The sequence below is a fragment of the Zalophus californianus genome, chromosome 8 (genome assembly GCF_009762305.2).
Source record: "Zalophus californianus isolate mZalCal1 chromosome 8, mZalCal1.pri.v2, whole genome shotgun sequence".
Classification (NCBI taxonomy): Eukaryota; Metazoa; Chordata; class Mammalia; order Carnivora; family Otariidae; genus Zalophus; species Zalophus californianus.
In genome coordinates this window covers 42,102,319-42,122,684 of record NC_045602.1, presented here as the reverse complement: position 1 = coordinate 42,122,684, position 20,366 = coordinate 42,102,319, and the positions used below count along the sequence as shown (strand labels likewise).

General features: G+C 35.7%; 1 protein-coding gene across 1 annotated transcript; it reads right to left on the bottom strand.

Annotated features, from left to right (window-relative positions):
* Positions 1-6,030: 6,030 nt before the first annotated feature.
* LOC113938328 (small nuclear ribonucleoprotein F-like) lies at positions 6,031-6,288 on the bottom strand. The gene has a single exon (XM_027623744.1). It carries the CDS (start codon positions 6,286-6,288, stop codon positions 6,031-6,033), a length of 258 nt encoding a protein of 85 aa, XP_027479545.1.
* Positions 6,289-20,366: the final 14,078 nt, after the last annotated feature.

Sequence of the window (20,366 nt, the reverse complement as noted above, 5' to 3'; positions counted from 1 at the left end):
TTTTGGTCTGGTTGTATATGGCATTATGACAAACCACCCCCAAAAGCTATTGTTTGAAACAACAATTTCATTTCACTTACATTTTATAGGTCAGAAATGTAGAAGGAGCTCAGGTGGGCAATTTGCCTCTGATCCATGTAGTATAAAATATAGCACCGGGGCCAGCAGATCTGCTTCCACAGTGGCTTCTTCGTTCACGTGGCTGGTGTCTCATTGCCGCTTCCCTCTCTCTCTCTCTGTAGATGACATCTCATTCACCATGTCCTCATCATATAATAGGCTTATTGGGTAATAGGCTGATTAACACTTAACAGACCCAGAATAATGACAGTTCTTACCTGGACACTGGCTTTGAAGTGGCAGGAATATCTGTTATAGTGTCAATTCTGTCCTAGGTTATTAGTCAAGTTGCAAGTCCTGCCCAGATTCAAGGGGTGGAGATATAGGCTCCACCGCTTCATAGGTATGTGGCAAGCCATAGTGCAGAGGAACATAATAGATGGGAGATACTGTGCAGCCATTTAGTGGAGACTAAATGAAAACTACCACGCATTCCACTGAAGAACAAGTATAATACAGATTTAAAAATGACAGTTTGCCAGAGAACCAAACTGCCCCCTACATAGAACAAGGAAGTTCTATGAAGTTTCCTGGAAGGTAAATTGAATTTGAAGGAAGAAAGGGCTTATCCAATGATAAAGATAGAATTAAATGTTTCAGACTTAGAGGGCACTGAGGGTAAGGCCCAGAGCTGAGAATGAGCATTTTATTTTCTAAAAATTCAACAATTTCCAGGATCCACTTTGTTAGAAAGTTGAGTGTTAATGTTGTAGTGAGAGAGAAGGCTGATAGAGTAACAATGTATGTAATGGACTTTCCACAGTTTCCTCACATACGAGTTTACAAACTTGTTCTATAAAAAGCCAACAAGTAAATATTCTAGGTTTTATAGACCAAGAGGCACAATCAAAGATATTGTTTAGGTAATTATATAATTACTTAAAATGTAATCAAAGTAAAAATCATTTTAGCTTGTCACGCTTACAGAAATAAGTAGTGGACTGGATTTGTCCCATAGGTCATAATTGCTGGCTGATGCGGTAGACATTTTGAACTTTATAGGCAACCATTAAAAAAGGTTTTATTTAGGAAAAGCACATATCAGACACAAAGTTTGAAAACACCAATATGATAGCACTGTGGGAATTGAGGCAAAACTAGTGTCAGTGAAACTACTTAAGATATTCTTGAAGCAATCAGTGGATGTAAAATCTCTGAGCTAAAAAGTAAAGTAAACAGTTTTTGGTATTTCCTTAGAAGTGCCATGAATAGGGGCACCGGGATGGCCCAGTCAATTACGTGTCCAGCTCTTGATTTCAGCTCAGGTCATCATCTCAGGGTTATGAGACTGAGACCCACGTCAAGCTCAGTGCTGAGCACAGAGTCTGCTTAGGACTCTCTCTCTCTCTCTCTCCCCCTCTCCCTCTGCCCCACCCCCACTCTCTCTCTCTCTCATATAAGTAAGTAAATAAATTTTTTAAAAAAAAGAAGTGCTATGAATAGTAGTATGGAAAGAGAGGAGTGAAGGATAACTCTTTATTCTCTTTTAAAATCAGGCATTACTTAGGAATTTGGTGATGCCATTGAAAAAGAAACACAAGAAGCAGAATTAGACCTGTAAATACAGAGAACAAGCTGATGGTTGCTAGGGCAGAAGGGTGGGGTGTGGGGAGGGGGAGGGAGAGTACTGGGAATGGGCATATGGATGAAGGGGAGTGGGAGATACAGACTTCCCATTATAGAATGAGTAAGTCATGGGAATAAAAGGCACAGCATAAGGAATGTAGTCAATGATATTGTAATAGTGTTATATAGTGACAGATGGTAAGTACACTTGTGGTGAGCATAGTATAATGTATAAACTTGTCAGATCACTGTTATACACCTGAAGCTAATATGCATGTTTGTCAACTCCATTTAACTAAATTTTTTTAAAAACAAGAAGTATGCATATAGAAATAATGAATTGTGTTTTAAATAGAATTAGTTTAACATAGTAACAATAATTGAAACTACAAACCAGACTGGACTTTACCAAATGTGAACATGCAAATTTGAATTTAAAGAGTCCATATCTTTCCTCACCTTGACATTGTTAAACATGAATGTTTGTATTTAAGAATTTCTTTTTTTTAATTTTATTTTATTATGTTAGTCACCATACAATACATCATTAGTTTTTGATGTAGTGATCCATGCTTCATTGTTTTCATATAACACCCAGTGCTCCATGCAGTACGTGCCCTCCTTAATACCCATCACTGGGCTAACCCATCTCCCAAACCCCATCCCCTCTGAAACCCTCAATTTGTTTTTCAGAGTCCACAATCTTTCATGGTTCATCTCTCCCTCCGATTTCCCCCCTTCATTTTTTCCCTTCCTTCTCCTAATATCCTCCATGCTATTCCTTATATCACAAATAAATGAAACCATATGATAATTGACTTTCTCTGCTTGACTTATTTCACTAACATATTCTCCGGTCCCATCCATGTTGATGTAAAAGCTGGGTATTCATCCTTTCTGATGGCTGAGTAAGATTCCATTGTATATATGGACCACATATTCTTTAGCCATTCATCTGTTGAAGGGCATCTCGGCTCTTTCCACGGTTTGGCAATTGCGGACATTGCTGCTATGAACATTGGGGTGCATATGGCCCTTCTTTTCACTACATCTGTGTCTTTGGGGTAAATACCCAGTAGTGCAATTGCTGGGTAAAAGGGTAGCTCTGTTTTTAATTTTCTGAAGCACCTCCACACTGCTTTCCAAAGTGGCTGTACCAACTTAAATTCCCACCAGCAGTGTAAGAGGGTTCCCCTTTCTCCACAACCTCTCCAACATTTGTTGTTTCTTGCCTTGTCAATTTTTGCATCACCAAGATAGCATGGTACTAGCACAAAAACAGACATATAGACCAATGGAACAGAATAGAGAGCCCAGATATGGACCCTCAACTCTATGGTCAAATAATCTTTGACAAAACAGGAAAAAATATGCAATGGAAAAAAGACAGTCTCTTCAATAAATGGTGCTGGGAAAATTGGACAGCCACATGCAGAAGAATGAAACTCGATCATTCTCTAACACCATACACAAAGGTAAACTCAAAATGGATGAAAGACTTCAATGTGAGACAGGAATCCATCAAAATCCTAGAGGAGAACAAAGGCAGTAACCTCTTTGACATGGGCCACAACAACTTCTTTCAAGATACATCTCCAAAGGCTAGTGAAACAAAAACAAAAATGAACTTTTGGGACTTCATCAAGATAAAAAGCTTCTGCACAACAAAAGAAACAGTTAACAAAACAAATAGGCAACCCACAGAATGGGAAAAGATATTTGCAAATGACACTACAGATAAAGGGCTGGTATCTGTGATCTATAAAAACTTCTTAAACTCAACACCCAAAAAACAAATAATCAAGTCAAAAAATGGGCAGAAGACATCAACAGACACTTCTCCAAAAAAGACATACAAATGGCTAACAGACACATGAAAAAATGTTCATCATCATTAGCCATCAGGGAAATTCAAATCAAAACCACACTGAGATAACACCTTACACCAGTTAGAATGTATTTAAGAATTTCTTAATTCAAAATGTCTTTTTGTAGCCTACTTGTAGTTCCCCTGGTAGTATCTTTATTCTTTAACAGCACTGATTCTTAAACTACAGTTTTTCACACTTACTTAAACAATTCTTTTAATGATCGATTTAAACTCTTCCATGTAACATTATGCACTTAAAATTTGGTTAGTTATCTGTGAATTTAAGATCCTATAGCCTAGATTAGCACTGATAAGGGAACTCATTTTGTTTCTCATATCTTTAATCTTTGACTTTTTGAAAAGATATTTTAGCTAAATGGCTCAAATCATGATTAGTTCCACATTGCAAATAATTGTCCCCAGCTACTTTCTAAAAATTATCATATGCTCTGTGTGACTGAGACTAGCAAAAATCTCAGTGTTTACAGTAGTTCTTTCTCTTAAAGTCAAGAATTAATCAAAAAAAAAAAAAGAAAGAAAGAAATGCATCACTTGCCTGGTCAAAAACATCTCCTTGCTGCTCACTGTGTCAAATCTCTTAACTCTGGTATCCCTATATGAGCTGTAGGGAGGTCCTATCAAATTAATCTTCTTATATGTATTCACTCTTTCAACAAATACTGATCAAGAAATTTCTATATTAGCTTTACCACATCTTCATAAATAATTTTACAGGGTCAACCTCATATATATTAAGTTTTTAGTTTGTTTGTTTATAGCTGCATTTTGTAATGTAATGCACATTATACATTATCCTCACATCATCCTTGAAAAAAACACAAAATAGGTAGAAATTTATGGCACAGAAGCTATAAATAACTCACTAATCCTATAGGCCCAGGTTATAGTCCCTTTAGTCTTTAGACTTGCATATTGCACAAGTTGATAACCAAAGGCATTGATTCCTTCCTTGGCACTGAAAATATATTCTGGTTTTAAAGATGGAGATCAGAGCTTACGCACATGGAAGAAAAGGAGTTAAAGAGAGTATAGGAAGTAAACTTGTATCTGTAACCCAAGTGTAATTTTCATAGACCAGTGCAATTTCCCATTATGAAATTATTTTTCTCCTTTTTTGCAACACTTGGAGCAATTATTTTCATTAATAGTTGTTGGGTCAAAGACCATGTATCAGAATAGTTAATTGGTGCAATGAAAAACAGATTTGACCAATTTTTCTCAATGAAACTAAATGGGTATCTTAAAAGAGTTGAACTAATTAACTGTCTTAGAACTTTTGAAGAAGTAGGTAATTTATTTTTATAGTCAGGACCAGACTAGTATGAGATTTGTTTTATAGTATTCAGCATATTGATCTATTAAAATTTCTGTAGTCAGACATATTTAGATGTAAGACTATCAAGGATCACATAATGTAAGAAATAATACTTCAGAATTATATTTATCTTTAAATATTTATTGGCTACTTATGTTACAGGGTATCACCGATATCAAAGTTTGTCGCTTCCTCCTTGGATCATTGCTAATTGATATTTCTTGTCTCCCTTCCATTTAGTTAGGACAATGTAATGTGTTCTATTAACAAAATGATCTTTTAGAATGAGGTGATTAAAAGCAGGCCTAACCTCTCTTCTCTAAAGGCTATATGTGTAGTATTAAGTGAAGGAACTGCAGACACTAGAAACTACTACATGAAAGGATATTAGTTCCTGAATGACCCATAACAAATTGTGATTTGATTAAGAAATAAACCTTTATTAACTGAGTCACTGACATTTTGGGGAGTCCTTATTTCAGCAGTTTCCATGATTTACATAAACTAATGCAGCTTTTCACTTGTCACCGGTGATTAGAATAGAAATTGAGTAACCACCATACTCATTTTGAGATGTGTGTCAGATTTACCTGGAAAACTTAAAAAAAAAAAAGAAATGAATATCCGGCCCAGTCAACTTAGGTTGATGTGAAAGCATAGCAGGCATGTGTATGTCTCAAAAAAATTACATATAATTCTGATGTTTGCTTTCGGTTAAGAATCACTGTGAAGTTTCTTATCTTATAAGGGGTATATTATCCTTCACATAAGCCAGTTTAAATCAGTATTCAAATTCATTATTCATGTATCTATAGCTTTCATTGCAAGATTTGGAGATTTGGTATTTTTACAATTTAAAATAATTATGACTGACTTCTTCCAGCTCAAAATTCTGATACAAAATTTGTGAGTACAAAATGCATAGTATATCACAGTAACCTCTGAATAAATATTTTAGATAAAAGGCAAATCTCAGCTAACATGATCACATGGCTAATGCTTCACTGAAAATTACTTCCATTTCCCAAGATGTGATTTAGACTTATATATCTTGCATTTACTCTATTTCTTTTTTTTTTTGGAAAAAAACATGTTTATTGTCTAAAAATGTATATTAAAAAATTCCCCACAAAAGATGCTATTCTTTCATTTTCCCATCTTCTTCCTCTTCTTCAACACCCCTGATATAAAAGACATTACACCTTATTAAAACTTCAGCCAAATGTCCAGACAATGCTCCATCTATGTATTCTTCTGTGTTTGCAAGCTGCATGTTCATATAGCCATCTACAGATACCAGGTAGCCTTTGTACTCCATTCCCCCCTTAGGTTCCACCATTACTGGTTTTCCTGTTAATACATTCAGAAAAGGTTTGGGATTGAGGGGCAAACTCATCATGACTGCAAGCAAATGCTGCAGGCCACTTGCCAACAACTGAACTTTTGTCTGTTTCTGGTGACTAGAATAGCTGTAGCCAGCACATCTCCTTTTAGTTTCTTAATTTCTACAAAAAATAATAAGTTCAAACCCTTTTGATATGATTTAACAGAAGGCAGTTTTCTTAATCTCATGGTTCGTCTAAGAAACTGAGTATATTTGTTGAGGAAATAAGAAGACAAGGATTTATTGAATGACAAGACTATCTAAAATAGCTCAGGTGGGTCAGCTGATTGAAGAAATACCTAGATAATATACACAAACATACTGCTATATAATCCCAGAGTGTGAGCTGCTGACTAAATCATGACAAACATCCTTTATTCATTTACTTGCATATTTATTCATAATTCAACAAATATCTGTTGAACAACTCTTATGTTTGAAGCCTACACATTGAGAATAAAAATGACTATGGCATCTTTCCTTTATAACAGAAAAGAGCTCATTTATATTTTTACCATCTGGTGTCAAAGAATAGACATTATCTTAACAGTAAGCACAATGGTCTAGCTTCTAGTTTGAAGAAAACAAGTCATGATTTCTGAGCCACACTTGCAATAGTCCCTTCTTCATGTGAGAAAGACGGTGTCAAGACAGCAAGGCAGGAGCTCAAGCTAAGACAAATTGAACAAGAGCTAAAATGCGTATCCAGATACTTTTTTCTGTTACTTATTATTTTACAAGTAATAAAAAGAAAATTCAGCATCAGAAAAATAACAAAGAATTTGTAAAAGAAGTAGAGGTTTGTTTTTGTAGATACTTTGCTAAGTGGCTCTAGCTTTGTGGGTTGAGGGGCTGTGGAAACAAGTCTCAATCAAACTACAGTTTGGATGCAAAAGGAAAATCGGATGAAATGAAGAAGGAGACTTATTTTATTTTATTTATTTATTATATATTTTTAAAAGTAACAATGAGTAGCAGGTTAGTTTTATTCATATTAAGCCTGAGGTTATTTCATTGGTGAGTTATACATGTCAAAGTTATCAGTAGAAACTTTATAATTTCAGAGTGTATGACAAAAGATAAAAATGGTCAAAAAAGGCCTTTAGACTGTGACTTATGTCAGCAGTCTATACTGAACTGTGTGGTGGGTTCTTCACCCAACTGTATGCAGAATCAGTAGGTTTCTGTCAACTTAATTATGATAAGTAAAAGCTTGATCAGTAATGACACACTGCTTTGCATATTTTGGGACTAGTCTGGAACATGGTCATTGACTCCATCTGCTTTTTCTCAAGTCTTTGTCTCTGTCAGTTTATCAGGCCAGAATATGTGATGTTCTATGACATTATATTAAATGGGATAATTCATGTAGAAACACTATGAAAATTGTAGACTGAGTATTAGTTTATGTACTGCATTATTCATGAACAAGTCTGATGTTTCAGAGCAGGCAAGCTGTGTAGCAGATCACTTGTTATTTTGTTGGCACTAAGAATGAATTCCTGCCTGATATTATTCACAACTAGTTGCCGTAGGAGCCTATAGTTTGGAGTTAGAGATTATCCCTAAAGGGAAAACAAGTGTCCTATTTGAAAATGGCATGCTCTTGGGGAAGCTGACATATTGTTACTGGTCATTTTCATATTACAGTAAAACAGCATATTTTTCTTTCCACTTTATATTTTTCTTTGATAACAAGAAATTGAAAAAGTGAAGATCTTGTAGGAAAAGAATTGAGTAAGAATGTGTAGCAGAATGGACTTCTCTAGGGAAAAAAGTGGATAAATGCCCCCAGGATAGCAGGAGGAAATTGGAATGAGTGAGTGCTGATCAAGGAGTCCAGAGAATCCTGTCTGCGTCTTGACTTTGCTATTGACTGTTTCTATGACCTTGGGCATCTATAATTTATTCTAAATTTTCATATTTTAATAGCAATATTGTGAAAGTTTTAAAATTCTAAGCAGCTGATATATGAGAACATTTTAGAAGGCATTTACCTCTGTGCAAAAGATATGATCATAAATAGATACAGGGTTAATTATTTCCCCTAAGCTTTACCACTACCCATCTATTTGCTTGAATAGTAAATGGATCTTTATTTCTTTAGTCTTTTTTTTTTTTAAATCATGATTCATTCTTAATTCTAATTTATGCCAGGCTTATTATTAACATTTCATTGCCTTTATATATATAGTAATAAAGTCCTATTTTTCAGGTAATTATAAGAAAAATCCAAAAAAGAAGACTCAAAGAAACCTTAGTAAACGCTGCTTCCATGATTAATTAATTGCAAATGAGTAAGAAACATAGATTAGGTGTCTTTAAAGAAAAGTAGAAGCATTGCTTACAAAACACTTTTTGGATGGACAAGTAGAAATTAAGATGTAGATTAACAGTAGATTTATTCAGGTTAACCTGTGGCTTTGCATACTGCTATAAAGAAATTTTTTAGGGAGCATCCTCTATGTGTATCTAGGGATTAATTGTTTAGATTTACTATGAATTATCTATCTCTATCCATTTAAATTATCTATTATACCCCCAGGGCTTAGTACATTACTTAAAATCAATGATATAGTAGTTAGAAGCAGAAGACAAGCAGAATTGATTGGAAAATAAAATGGCAGAATTGAGAGAAATTTGTGCTTGAAAGCAGCTTTTTCAGAAGAAACTCAGCTTTGCTTTATATGTTGCATTTCTTCTTGAAGTCACTTCCTTGCCTTCTGATGTTCAGCCACTCTCATGTTTCAATATTTCCTGTCTTGCCTTCATGATTTATGTTTAAAAGCTAAAACCAACTAGTCAAAGGGAGGAATTCAAACTTTTGTTTGGTTTTAGATCACCGATTACCATGTTTATGCATCCCACAAAATATACAAATTTTAATGCCCTGTATACTTTTTTTTTTTTTGCCTGAATTACTTTAAACTAGTGTGAATATAACCTCTGGCCTACAAAACCCCTTTTAGGTAGTTGGTCCATTAACACAGCATACACTGAGCATTATGGGAAAAGGAAGTTCCTGTTGCCTAGTCCCTCATAGTCCTAGAATTTCTGAAGGGCTCTCAACAAAATTTGCACACACCTCAGTCATTTCTGGTATTGTCCATGAGTTCAAGTCTCCTGGTTAATCCTCACCTCATACTTTGGAAATTGATAGGTTTTTTTTGGGATTTTGAGTCTGCTCAGCTAGGATTCCAGAGACTTCACTGACAGTGCTTAAATAGAAATAAAGTCTCTGCAAAAATAATTGAGGAAAGTCTCTAACCAGCCCTCAGTAATTTAAAAAGAGAGAGAAGCCTTGACTAAGTGTAAGAACATCATTTCCAGAGTCAACACATTATAATATTCAAATGTTCAGTTTTACAACAAAAAATTGCAAAGCTTTCAAAGACACAGGAAAATATAGCCCTTTTAAAGGATCAAAGTAAATTGATAACTCTTTCCAAGTGAACTCAGATATCTAAATTACTGGGAAAAGACTTCAAAACAACTGTCTTAAATAGGCTTAAAGAACAAAATAACATGGCCAAAAAAGCTATAGGAAATCAAGAAAACATTGTATGAACAAAATGGGAATACCAATAAAAAGATGGAAATTATAATGAGAAACAAAGGAAAAATTCTGGAACTGAAAAGTGTAATGACTAAAATGAAAATTCATTAGAGGAGTTCAACAGCAGATATAAGCAGACAGAAGACAAAATACATAAACTTGAAAATAAGATAATTGAAATTTTCCATTCTGAGGAAAAGAAAGAAAAAAGAATGAAGAGTGAACCCCTGGTGTATACCATCAATGTAATCAATGTATAAACATATATATTATGAGAGTCCCAGAATGGGAAGATAGGAAGGGACTGAAAGAATATTTGAAAAAATAATGGCCAAAAGCTTCCCAAATTTGGTGAAAGATACAAATCCACACATTTAAGCTCAGTGAATAAACTCAAAGAGATCCTGTCAGAACACATAATCCAATTGTCAAAAGACAGAGAATCCTGAAAGCAGCAAAAGAAAAGTGACTTATTACATTTCAAGATTAACAGCTTACTTCTAATTGAAAACCATGTATTGCAAAAGGCAATAAAAAGTCACATTCAAAGTATTAAACCGAAGATTATTACTTAAGCAACTATATCCAGAAAAATTATTTGTTAAGCCAAAGGAGAAATCAAGACATTTCCAGATAAGCAAAAACTGAGAATTTGTTGCTACCTGACCTGACCTGCAAGAAATATTAAAGGGAATCTTTCAAGGTGAAATGGAAGGACATTAAACAGTAATTTGAATCCACAAGACAGAAATAAATAACCTAGTAAAGTTGAATACATAGGTAAATACAAAGATAGGATAAGTGCATCTTTCTTTATGATTCATCTTCTCCTCTCAGTGAAAAGGCAATTACATAAAACAATAACTACAAATTGTGTCTCTAGGCTTATAATATGTAAAGTTGAAATTAGTTTGATCATAATTTTACAAAGGACAGTGAAAATGTAAATATGTTGGAGTGAAGTTTTTGCATATAGAATGTAAATTGATATTAACCCAAACTAGATTTTTATAAATTAACATGGGAAACCATGAAGGAAGTAATTTCTAAAATATTGTCAAAGCAACAAAAAGCAAATTAAAATAGTTTGGTACAGAATATCTATTTATGACCAAACAAAGTAGTCATGGAGCAATAAAAGAACAACAAAATTATAAGACATAAAGAAAAGAAATACCAAAATGCAGACATATATCCTACCATATCTGTAACTACACTTAATGCAAATGGACTTAACACAAACAATGAAAAATAAATATTGGCAGAATGGATTTAAAAATATGATTTATTCATTGTCCACAAGAAACACACATTAGATAGACAGACACAAATATGTTGAATACAAAAGGATAGAAAAAGATTACCATACAAAACAAAGGAGAGCTGGAGTATCTCTACTAAGAATTGACAAAATAGACTGTAGGACAAAAATTATTACTAGAGCCAAAGTAATTTCAATTATAAAAAGGTCAGTTTATTAGGAAAATATAATTACCAACACACATGCAGTTAAAAATGGAACTTTAAAATATATGAAGCAAAATTGACAGAATTAAAGGAAGCAATAGATAATTCAACAATAATATTGGACATTTTAATACTCCACTTTGTTTTTTCCAGTTTTATTGAAATATAGTCAACATGTAAAAACAGTATACATTAGGATGTATAATGTGATTTTTTTGAAATATATATAATGAAATGATTGCCACAATTAGCTAATGATTGGCACAAATAGCTAATTAACATATTAGCATAATAATGTCACTTCAGATAGTTACTTCTTTTGTGTGTGGTGAGATCACTAACTCTCTTAGCAAATTTTAAGTATATAATATAGTATTATTAACTATAGTTAGCATACTGTAGGTTAGATCTCCAGGAGTTACTCATTCTACATAACTGAAACTTCCTAACTTTTTTTTAATGTTATGTTAATCACCATACATTACATCATTAGTTTTTGATATAGTGTTCCATAATTCATTGTTTGTGTATAACACCCAATGCTCCATGCAGTATGTGCCCTCTTTAATACCCATCACCAGGCTAACCCATGCCCCCCTCCCCTCTAGAACCCTCAGTTTGTTTCTCAGAGTCCATAGTCTCTCATGGTTCGTCTCCCCTTCCCATTTCCCCCCCTTCATTTTCCCCTTCCTGTTATCTTGGGTTTTTTTATGGTTTTCTTTTTTGACATATAATGTATTATTTGTTTCAGAGGTACAGGTCTGTGATTCATCAGTCTTAAACAATTCACAACGCTCACCATAGCACATACCCTCCCCAATGTCTATCACCCAGCCACCCCATCCCTCCCACCCCCCACCACTCGAGCAACCCTCAGTTTGTTTCCTGAGATTAAAAATTCCTCATATCAGTGAGGTCATATGATACATGTCTTTCTCGGATTGACTTATTTCACTCAGCATAACACCCTCCAGTTCCATCCACGTCATTGCAAATGGCAAGATCTCATTCCTTTTGATGGCTGCATAATATTCCATTGTGTGTGTGTGTATATATATATATATATATATATATATATATATATATATATATATATATATATACCACATCTTCTTTATCCATTCATCTGTCGATGGACATCTTGGCTCTTTCCACAGTTTGGCTATTGTGGACATTGCTGCTATAAACATCGGGGTGCATGTACCCCTTTGGATCCCTACATTTGTATCTTTGGGGTAAATACCCAGTAGTGCAATTGCTGGGTCATACGGTAGCTCTATTTTCAACTGTTTGAGGAATCTCCATACTGTTTTCCAGAGTGGCTGCACCAGCTTGCATTCCCACCAATAGTGTAGGAGGGTTCCCCTTTCTCCATGTCCCTGCCAACATCTGTCATTTCCTGACTTGTTAATTTTAGCCATTCTGACTGGTGTGAGGTGGTATCTCATTGAGGTTTTGATTTGGATTTCCCTGATGCCGAGTGATGTAGAGCACTTTTTCATGTGTCTGTTGGCCATTTGGATGTCTTCTTTGGAAAAATGTCTGTTCGTGTCTTCTGCCCATTTCTTGATTGGATCATTTGTTCTTTGGGTGTTGAGTTTGATAAGTTCTTTACAGATTTTGGATACTAGCCCTTTATCTGATACATCATTTGCAAATATCTTCTCTCATTCTGTCGGTTGTCTTTTGGTTTTGTTGACTGTTTCCTTTCTTGTGCAAAAGCTTTTTATCTTGATGAAGTCCCAATAGTTCATTTTTGTCCTTGCTTCCCTTGCCTTTGACGATGTTTCTAGGGAAGAAGTTGCTGTGGCTGAGGTGGAAGAGGTTGCTGCCTGTGTTCTCCTTTAGGATTTTGATGGACTCCCGTCTCACATTTAGGTCTTTCATCCATTTTGAGTCTATTTTCGTGTGTGGTGAAACTTTCTAACTTTTGACCAACATCTCTCCACTTCCCTCACCCTCACCCTGGCAAACACAATTAATTCTATTCTCTGCCTTCATGAGTTCATCTTTTTTAGATTCCATATATAAGTAAAGTCATGCAGTATTTGTCATTTTGTAGCTTACTTATTTCTCTTAGCAAATGATCTCCAGGCTTTTCGATGTTCTTGCATATGGCACGTTTTCTTTATCCATTCATCTGTTGGCAGACGATTAGCTTGTTTCCGTATCTTGCCTATTGTGAATAATGCTGCAGTGAACACAGGTATGCAGATATCTCTTTGAGAAGTGATTTCATTTCTTTCACATGTATACCCAGAAGTGGAATTGCTCCATCACAAGGTATCTCTGTTTTTAATTCTTTGAGGAAACTACATACTGTTTTCTGTAATGGCTGGACCAATTTACATTCCATCAACAATGTACAAGGGTTTCCTTTTCTCCACATTCTCACCAATACTTGTTATCTTTTTGATAATATCCATTATAACAAGTGTGAGATGCTATCTGATTGAGGTCTTGATTTGCATTTCCCTAATGATCAGTGATGTTGAGTAACTTTACATATATATAACTATTGAAGATTTGTATGTCTTCCTTTGAGAAACCTCTGTTTAGATCCAGTACCACACTGTTCATTACTGTAACTTTGTAATATATTTTGAAGTCAGAAAGTGTAATGGCTCCAGCTTTGTTGTTTTTGCTAAATATTGGCTATTTGAAATCTTTTGTGGTTCCATAAGAATTCAATTTTTTTTTCCATTTTTTGTAAAGACTGTCATTGGTTGGGATTTTGACGGGCATTGCATGGAATTTGTAGATCACAGGGTGTTATGGACATTTTAACAATATTAATTCTTAAAACCCATGAACATGGGATGTCTTTCCATTTATCTGTGTCTTCTTTAATTTTCGTCATCAGTGTTTTATATTTTCAGTGTACAAATCTTTCACCTCTTTGGTTAAGTTTATTCCTAAGTATTTTATCTTTGTGTTGCTGTCTTGAGTGGGATTGTTTTCTTAATTTCATTTCCTGATAGTTTCTATTTGTGTATAGAATCATGATTTATATATGTTGACTTTGTATCCTGCACCTTTACTAAATTTACTTTTTTTTTTTAGATTGATTTATTTATTTGAGAGAAGGAAGTGGAGGGGAAAGGTGCTGAGGGAAAGGGAGAGGGAATCCAAGCAAACTCTGTGATGAGTGCAGAGCCCAACATGGGGCTCTGACTGCGTCACCCAGGCACCCCTTAAGTTTATTGTTTAGTTGTAAAATTTTTTGGTTGAGCCTTTAGGGTATTTTGCATATATGATCATGTCAACTACAAACAGAGATAATTTCACTTCTTCCTTTTTTACTTCTTTCCATATTTTTAAGTTCTGTTTCCTCTTTGCTTAACAATTCAGTATTTAAGTAATTTCTCTTTCTCTGACATTTTGCTATGAGTCATCAAAAGGAACCAGGATGCCCCATCAACACTTTGCTTAGAGATTTTTCTCAGCCACATAGTCAATTGTTTCACTCACAAATTTAGCCTTTAACAAAACACTAGGAAACAAACAATTCAGCCAAGAATTCTGCCAGTTTATAACAAGGATAGCTTTTTCTCTATTGTCTAATAACATGTTTCTCATTTCCATCTAAGGCTTCATCAGAATGACCTTTACCATCCATATTTCTCCCCATGTTCCATTCAGAATTACATGTTCTCTATGAAGATTGAGACTTTCTCTGCATCTCTCCTCTTTTCTTTCTGAGATCTCACCAGAATTGTCCTTAACGGTCTATTTATAACAATGTAGGCTTTTTCTAGCATGCACCTCCAAACTCTTTCAGCCTCTACCCATTGCTTAGTTCTGAAGTTGCTTCTGTATTTTTAGGTATCTGTTAAAGCAGCACCTGTACCTCTCAGTATCATTTTTCTGTCTCAGCTTCATGCTGAAACAAAAATGGCATACTCTAAGTTACTTATAGACAGTGAGCATTTATTTCTCAGCTCTGGAGGGTGGGGAGTACAAAATCAAGGCACCAATGGGTTCAATGTCTAGAGAGAGTCAGCTTTCTTGTTCATAAACTGCTATCTCTTTACTATGACCTCACATGGCAGAAAGAGCAAGAGCACACCATTGGGTCTCTTTTGTAAGGGCACTAATCCCAATAATGAGGGCTCCACCCTCATGACCTAATCTCTTCCCAAAGGCTCCACCCTAAATACCATCACATTGGTTTCAACATAGGAATTTGGGTGGGACACAAATATAATAATATATTATAATTATAATAATATTAGTTACTCAAGGTGGCTTTTCAGGAGATGTTGAGACTTGGAGAAATCTAAACATCTAGATCTCTGCTTCTTTCCCTCTTAAAGCTTTTATTTCACAGTGCCTTCCCGTATCATTATTACTATAGGCTGTTCAGATTTTTTCTAGCATGCACCTCCAAACTCTTTCAGCCTCTACCCATTGCTTAGTTCTGAAGTTGCTTCTGTATTTTTAGGTATCTGTTAAAGCAGCACCTGTACCTCTCAGTATCATTTTTCTGTCTCAGCTTCATGCTGAAACAAAAATGGCATACTCTAAGTTACTTATAGACAGTGAGCATTTATTTCTCAGCTCTGGAGGGTGGGGAGTACAAAATCAAGGCACCAATGGGTTCAATGTCTAGAGAGAGTCAGCTTTCTTGTTCATAAACTGCTATCTCTTTACTATGACCTCACATGGCAGAAAGAGCAAGAGCACACCATTGGGTCTCTTTTGTAAGGGCACTAATCCCAATAATGAGGGCTCCACCCTCATGACCTAATCTCTTCCCAAAGGCTCCACCCTAAATACCATCACATTGGTTTCAACATAGGAATTTGGGTGGGACACAAATATAATAATATATTATAATTATAATAATATTAGTTACTCAAGGTGGCTTTTCAGGAGATGTTGAGACTTGGAGAAATCTAAACATCTAGATCTCTGCTTCTTTCCCTCTTAAAGCTTTTATTTCACAGTGCCTTCCTGTATCATTATTACTATAGGCTGTTCAGATTTATTTGTTATAATACAGGAAAATCAAATTCTTATCAATGTCTAAATTAGTTTCCACAATTTCTCTGCAAATATCTTATAGTCACAATATGAATTATATACCCTATTATCACATAAGACAAAGCAAATTCTAATACTTGTGGTAAGAAGGCAGTTATCATTAGAAAGAGTAGTAGAGGGCCTGGGTTTGGAGTAATTCAGAATGAGACAGTATTCGTGGAAACAGAAGAAATAAGATATGCAATAGAACTTCAGAAGAAGTGAAGATCTAGTTTAAATAATTGTGTATTAGGCAGTGAAGGGATCTGCCCAAGATCATTTTAGGCAGCTCCAGGACCTGCATGATGTTTCGAAGTATGTGACTTTATGACAGCAGATTGCTGCTTGAGGAGAGGCATTCTTAGGAGCAAAAATGATTGCAGAAGAGGGCCATCTAGAAGAAGAGATGCTAGGGTAAGATGCCTCCCTTTTGATAGCCCATCAGAAGTTTCAGAAAATGTAGTCCCTATAGAATTTTTATAATTTTGCAAATACGTGACTCATAACTATAGAATGGAGGGTATTTGAGTTATTTTATTTTATTTTATTATTTTATTTATTTTACTTTTTTAGAACAGGGGGCAGGGAGAGGTAGAGGGAAAAGGAGAGAGAGAATCTTAAGCAGGCTCCACACCCAGCACGGAGCCTGATGTGGGATTCCATCTCACAACCCTCAGATCATGACCTGAGCTGAAATCAAGAACAGGACGCTTAACCTACTGAACCACCCAGCCACACCCCCTCTATTGCCTCATTTGTTATAAAGTTCAAGCTACAGTTCTCTCATGAGTAATATACACCAAGTATGAGAAGAGGAATGGAAAGTGAGGGAGAAAGAAACAAGACATAGTCCCCAACATTAAAGTGCTTACTGTCTAGAGGGTTTACCAGTAAGTCGTCATAATGAAGGCAGGATAACTGCTACAGTGGGAGTGCTTACAGGAACATGGGCAGCATGTACTAGGCACATGAGTCTGACTGAATCTTTTGGGAAAGAGGACAGCTTGTAGATTATGTGATCCAGGGAGCAACAAGAACTCTGTCTAAATCTCCATAACCTGATTAAAAAAAGAGACTGTTTGGCAACTACAGATGGGAAAGGTAAAGTTGGTAGCAGGGAGATTCTCTGACAAACTCTGGCCTGCTTGGTGTACAATACCAAGAATCTTTGGGCTCATCTTTTTAAGAATACCATATTAATGAATTTATAAGAATTAGGGATTTTATTAAACTTGACAATGCTTATTTTAGTAATTAATTCCACTAACATGACTTCATTTTTTTTTACCAATTAAGAAAAAAAAAATTAAGTAATTTCTGTGGATATACCAAACTATTATGAAGATTCTACAAATGTTAAATCTCATCTCATTTTAAAGCCTGTATCTATATGCCTAAATTTAGTGATTTATTTGAAAATGATGAAATATTTATAACAAATAATTTCATAAACTGCTAATAAACTCTTCCTTGTTAGATGCTAAAAAATCAAATTCCTTTGTTCATATCTTTAAAAAAAAAAAAATCACTGGGCTGCAGCAAACTTTACAGGCCATAGATAAGCAAAACTGAGACCCAGAGAGGGAGAGTGACTTGGTAAAGGTCATACTGCCAATTGGCAGGCATGACATTTAAAATTTAAGGTTTGCTTCATGTAGCCTCTTTTTGAGTTAATGGATTTTTGCTGAAATCAAACAAATAATCTGACAGCAAAGAGGTTTCACTGGTAGTGAAAAAAAGCTTAAGACAGGAGAGTGGGAGAGGTAGTGAGAGAAGCTGCAGAGACAAGAATGGGTGGTACGTGTGATGTGCCCATTAGAGGTTATTTACAAGGAACTCTCCTCTGTCAGTCAATGAAGTAGGATAGCATAGCACTTAGAAGGACAGACGCTGGACTTGCTGGGCTTTCAGTCACATTCTAGCCTCTTACCATCTATGTGACCTTCATCTATGCACTTAAACTCTCTGTGGCTCAGATACCCCATCTGAAAAATGGGGAAAATAAATGATCTCATAAATTAATGTGCAGATACAATATGTTAATACATTTTAGTTGGAGTGCATGTCATATTCTATTCCCCAAGTTAAAATTACTCTTAGTAATTGCTGCAGTGGCCTCCAGGAGGACTGTGTCTGCCCTGACCTTTGTGAGCCAGTGGAGAATTAGGAATTATTGATGAGGAAACCTTGAATGTTGAGGATTTTAGAGATGAACTGTTCCACATGTAAACTTGGGGTTCTGAGGAGAGAAAGTTGTGGAGTCCGTGTTTCTCTGTGTCCCTAGGAGATCAATTGCATAGACGTGAGCAGATATAGTAATACAATCTGGGGATACAAGGAGAAACAATTGAAAAGCATTTGTAGGATAAGTGGAAGAAGATAAAGAACACAGTGTCCTTGTTTTCTATGGTAAAATTGTGAAACTCTAAAATACCAGTTCTGTTAGTATTTAAGTATAATAGAGATTATGCAGTCCAACAGACTCATTGTTCAGATAGAGAAGTCAATATTCAGGAAAGTAATTTTATCAGTATCACATCTTAACTCATAAAAGAATTGGAAGAAAATCCTCAGTACCTGGCTCCCAGTCCAGTGAACTCAAGCAAGCACAGCTGGCCCTGTCAAACCGGCATTGGCAGCATTAGTTTATTTTAATTTATGTTAATTTCCTTTTTCCTTGCTAACCCCAACTTGACTCAACAGTCTGAATTTCACTTATGTAGAATGGACCAAACTAGGAGGTATCAGGAGCTGGTAACTAGGCAGTAACTATGGACAGGACAATAGCCAGGAATCCCAGGAGTTGAGCCTTCTTCCGCATGGAGCAGCAAGTTCATCAGGCAAACAGGATGATGGCGAGCCACAGGGACCCAACCTGAGACCAGCACATAGAGTTTGTACTCCAGAGTAATATTATAGACACCTAAGCAGAAGCGTTGCCTCAGAAGAATTGGTGTTCTGAATCATAGATAAACATTGAGAGGGATACCCCTTCCTAGAACAGTACAGCTCTATAAAGTTGTGGGAACAAGAAACAAAAGAAGTGGCGACTGGGTGGCTCAGTGGGTTAAGTGTCCAATTCTTGATTTTGGCTCAGGTCATCATCTCAGGATTGTGAGATTGAGCCCCGCCTTGAGCTCCATGCTGGGCATGGAGCCTGTTTGGGATTCTCTCACTCCCTCTCCCTCTGCCCCACCCTGCCCCAAAGAAGCAAAGTAAGATCCCAGTAATTAAAACTAGACCATAGGTCATAGTAGGACCAGCTAACAGCCTGACCTAATGCTGAGCCTCAAAGACCCAGCCTCAGACCTTTTACGTTTCTGCTGATTTTAAGGACAAGTTGCTAAACAGGATATATAGGAAATGGCAGTGGGTGAAGAGCTCTCAGCAATGTCAGTTTAAATGTGTTTGGGCAGAGTCAGGAGAGCCATTAAAGCTGTAAAGTGCCTCTGGTTGGATGTCCTATGAGTTAAGTGCAAGTTAGTTCTAATGATTTACAAACTGAATTGCATAACTGAGGAGTTCCTTAGAGGTACTTCTGGTCTTAAGGCAAAAGGATCAAACAGTTGGAGATCCCCTTCTTCATTCTTCTTTTATTTGTTTTGTGGGGTAATAAAACTGCCAAATATAATAATAAAATTGTAAAACTGTCATTGAATATCTTGATTTCCCCCCTTTCCTATCATACCTTTCCTGTCCTGAGTTCATTCTTCTAGAGTCTTGTTAAAAAAAAAAAAAGCAAATTTTTTAAACTTACTTTATCTCAGATGTTCATAAGTGATAATAGCTTTATTCATTCATTTATTTATTCATTATTTATCCATTATCCTTCTAGCCATCCTCTCAGCAAACACAGAGAAGCTGTAAGGCACAGAAGGGTCACAGTCCTGTGTGGAGATAGACATGCAGAGGAACAATAGAGCGTTGGATATCAAGAGGCAGATAGGGATTTTATGGAGGACTTCCTGGAGTATATACATCGTGAGGGGTGGGGATGTTTGTATTAATCACACAAAAAGTAACTTAGGCTCTAAGAGAACAA

What these genes read in the sequence shown, in the direction of transcription:
- LOC113938328 (XM_027623744.1), bottom strand. Translation starts at nt 6,288, where the DNA reads ATGAGTTTGCCCCTCAATCCCAAACCTTTTCTGAATGTATTAACAGGA.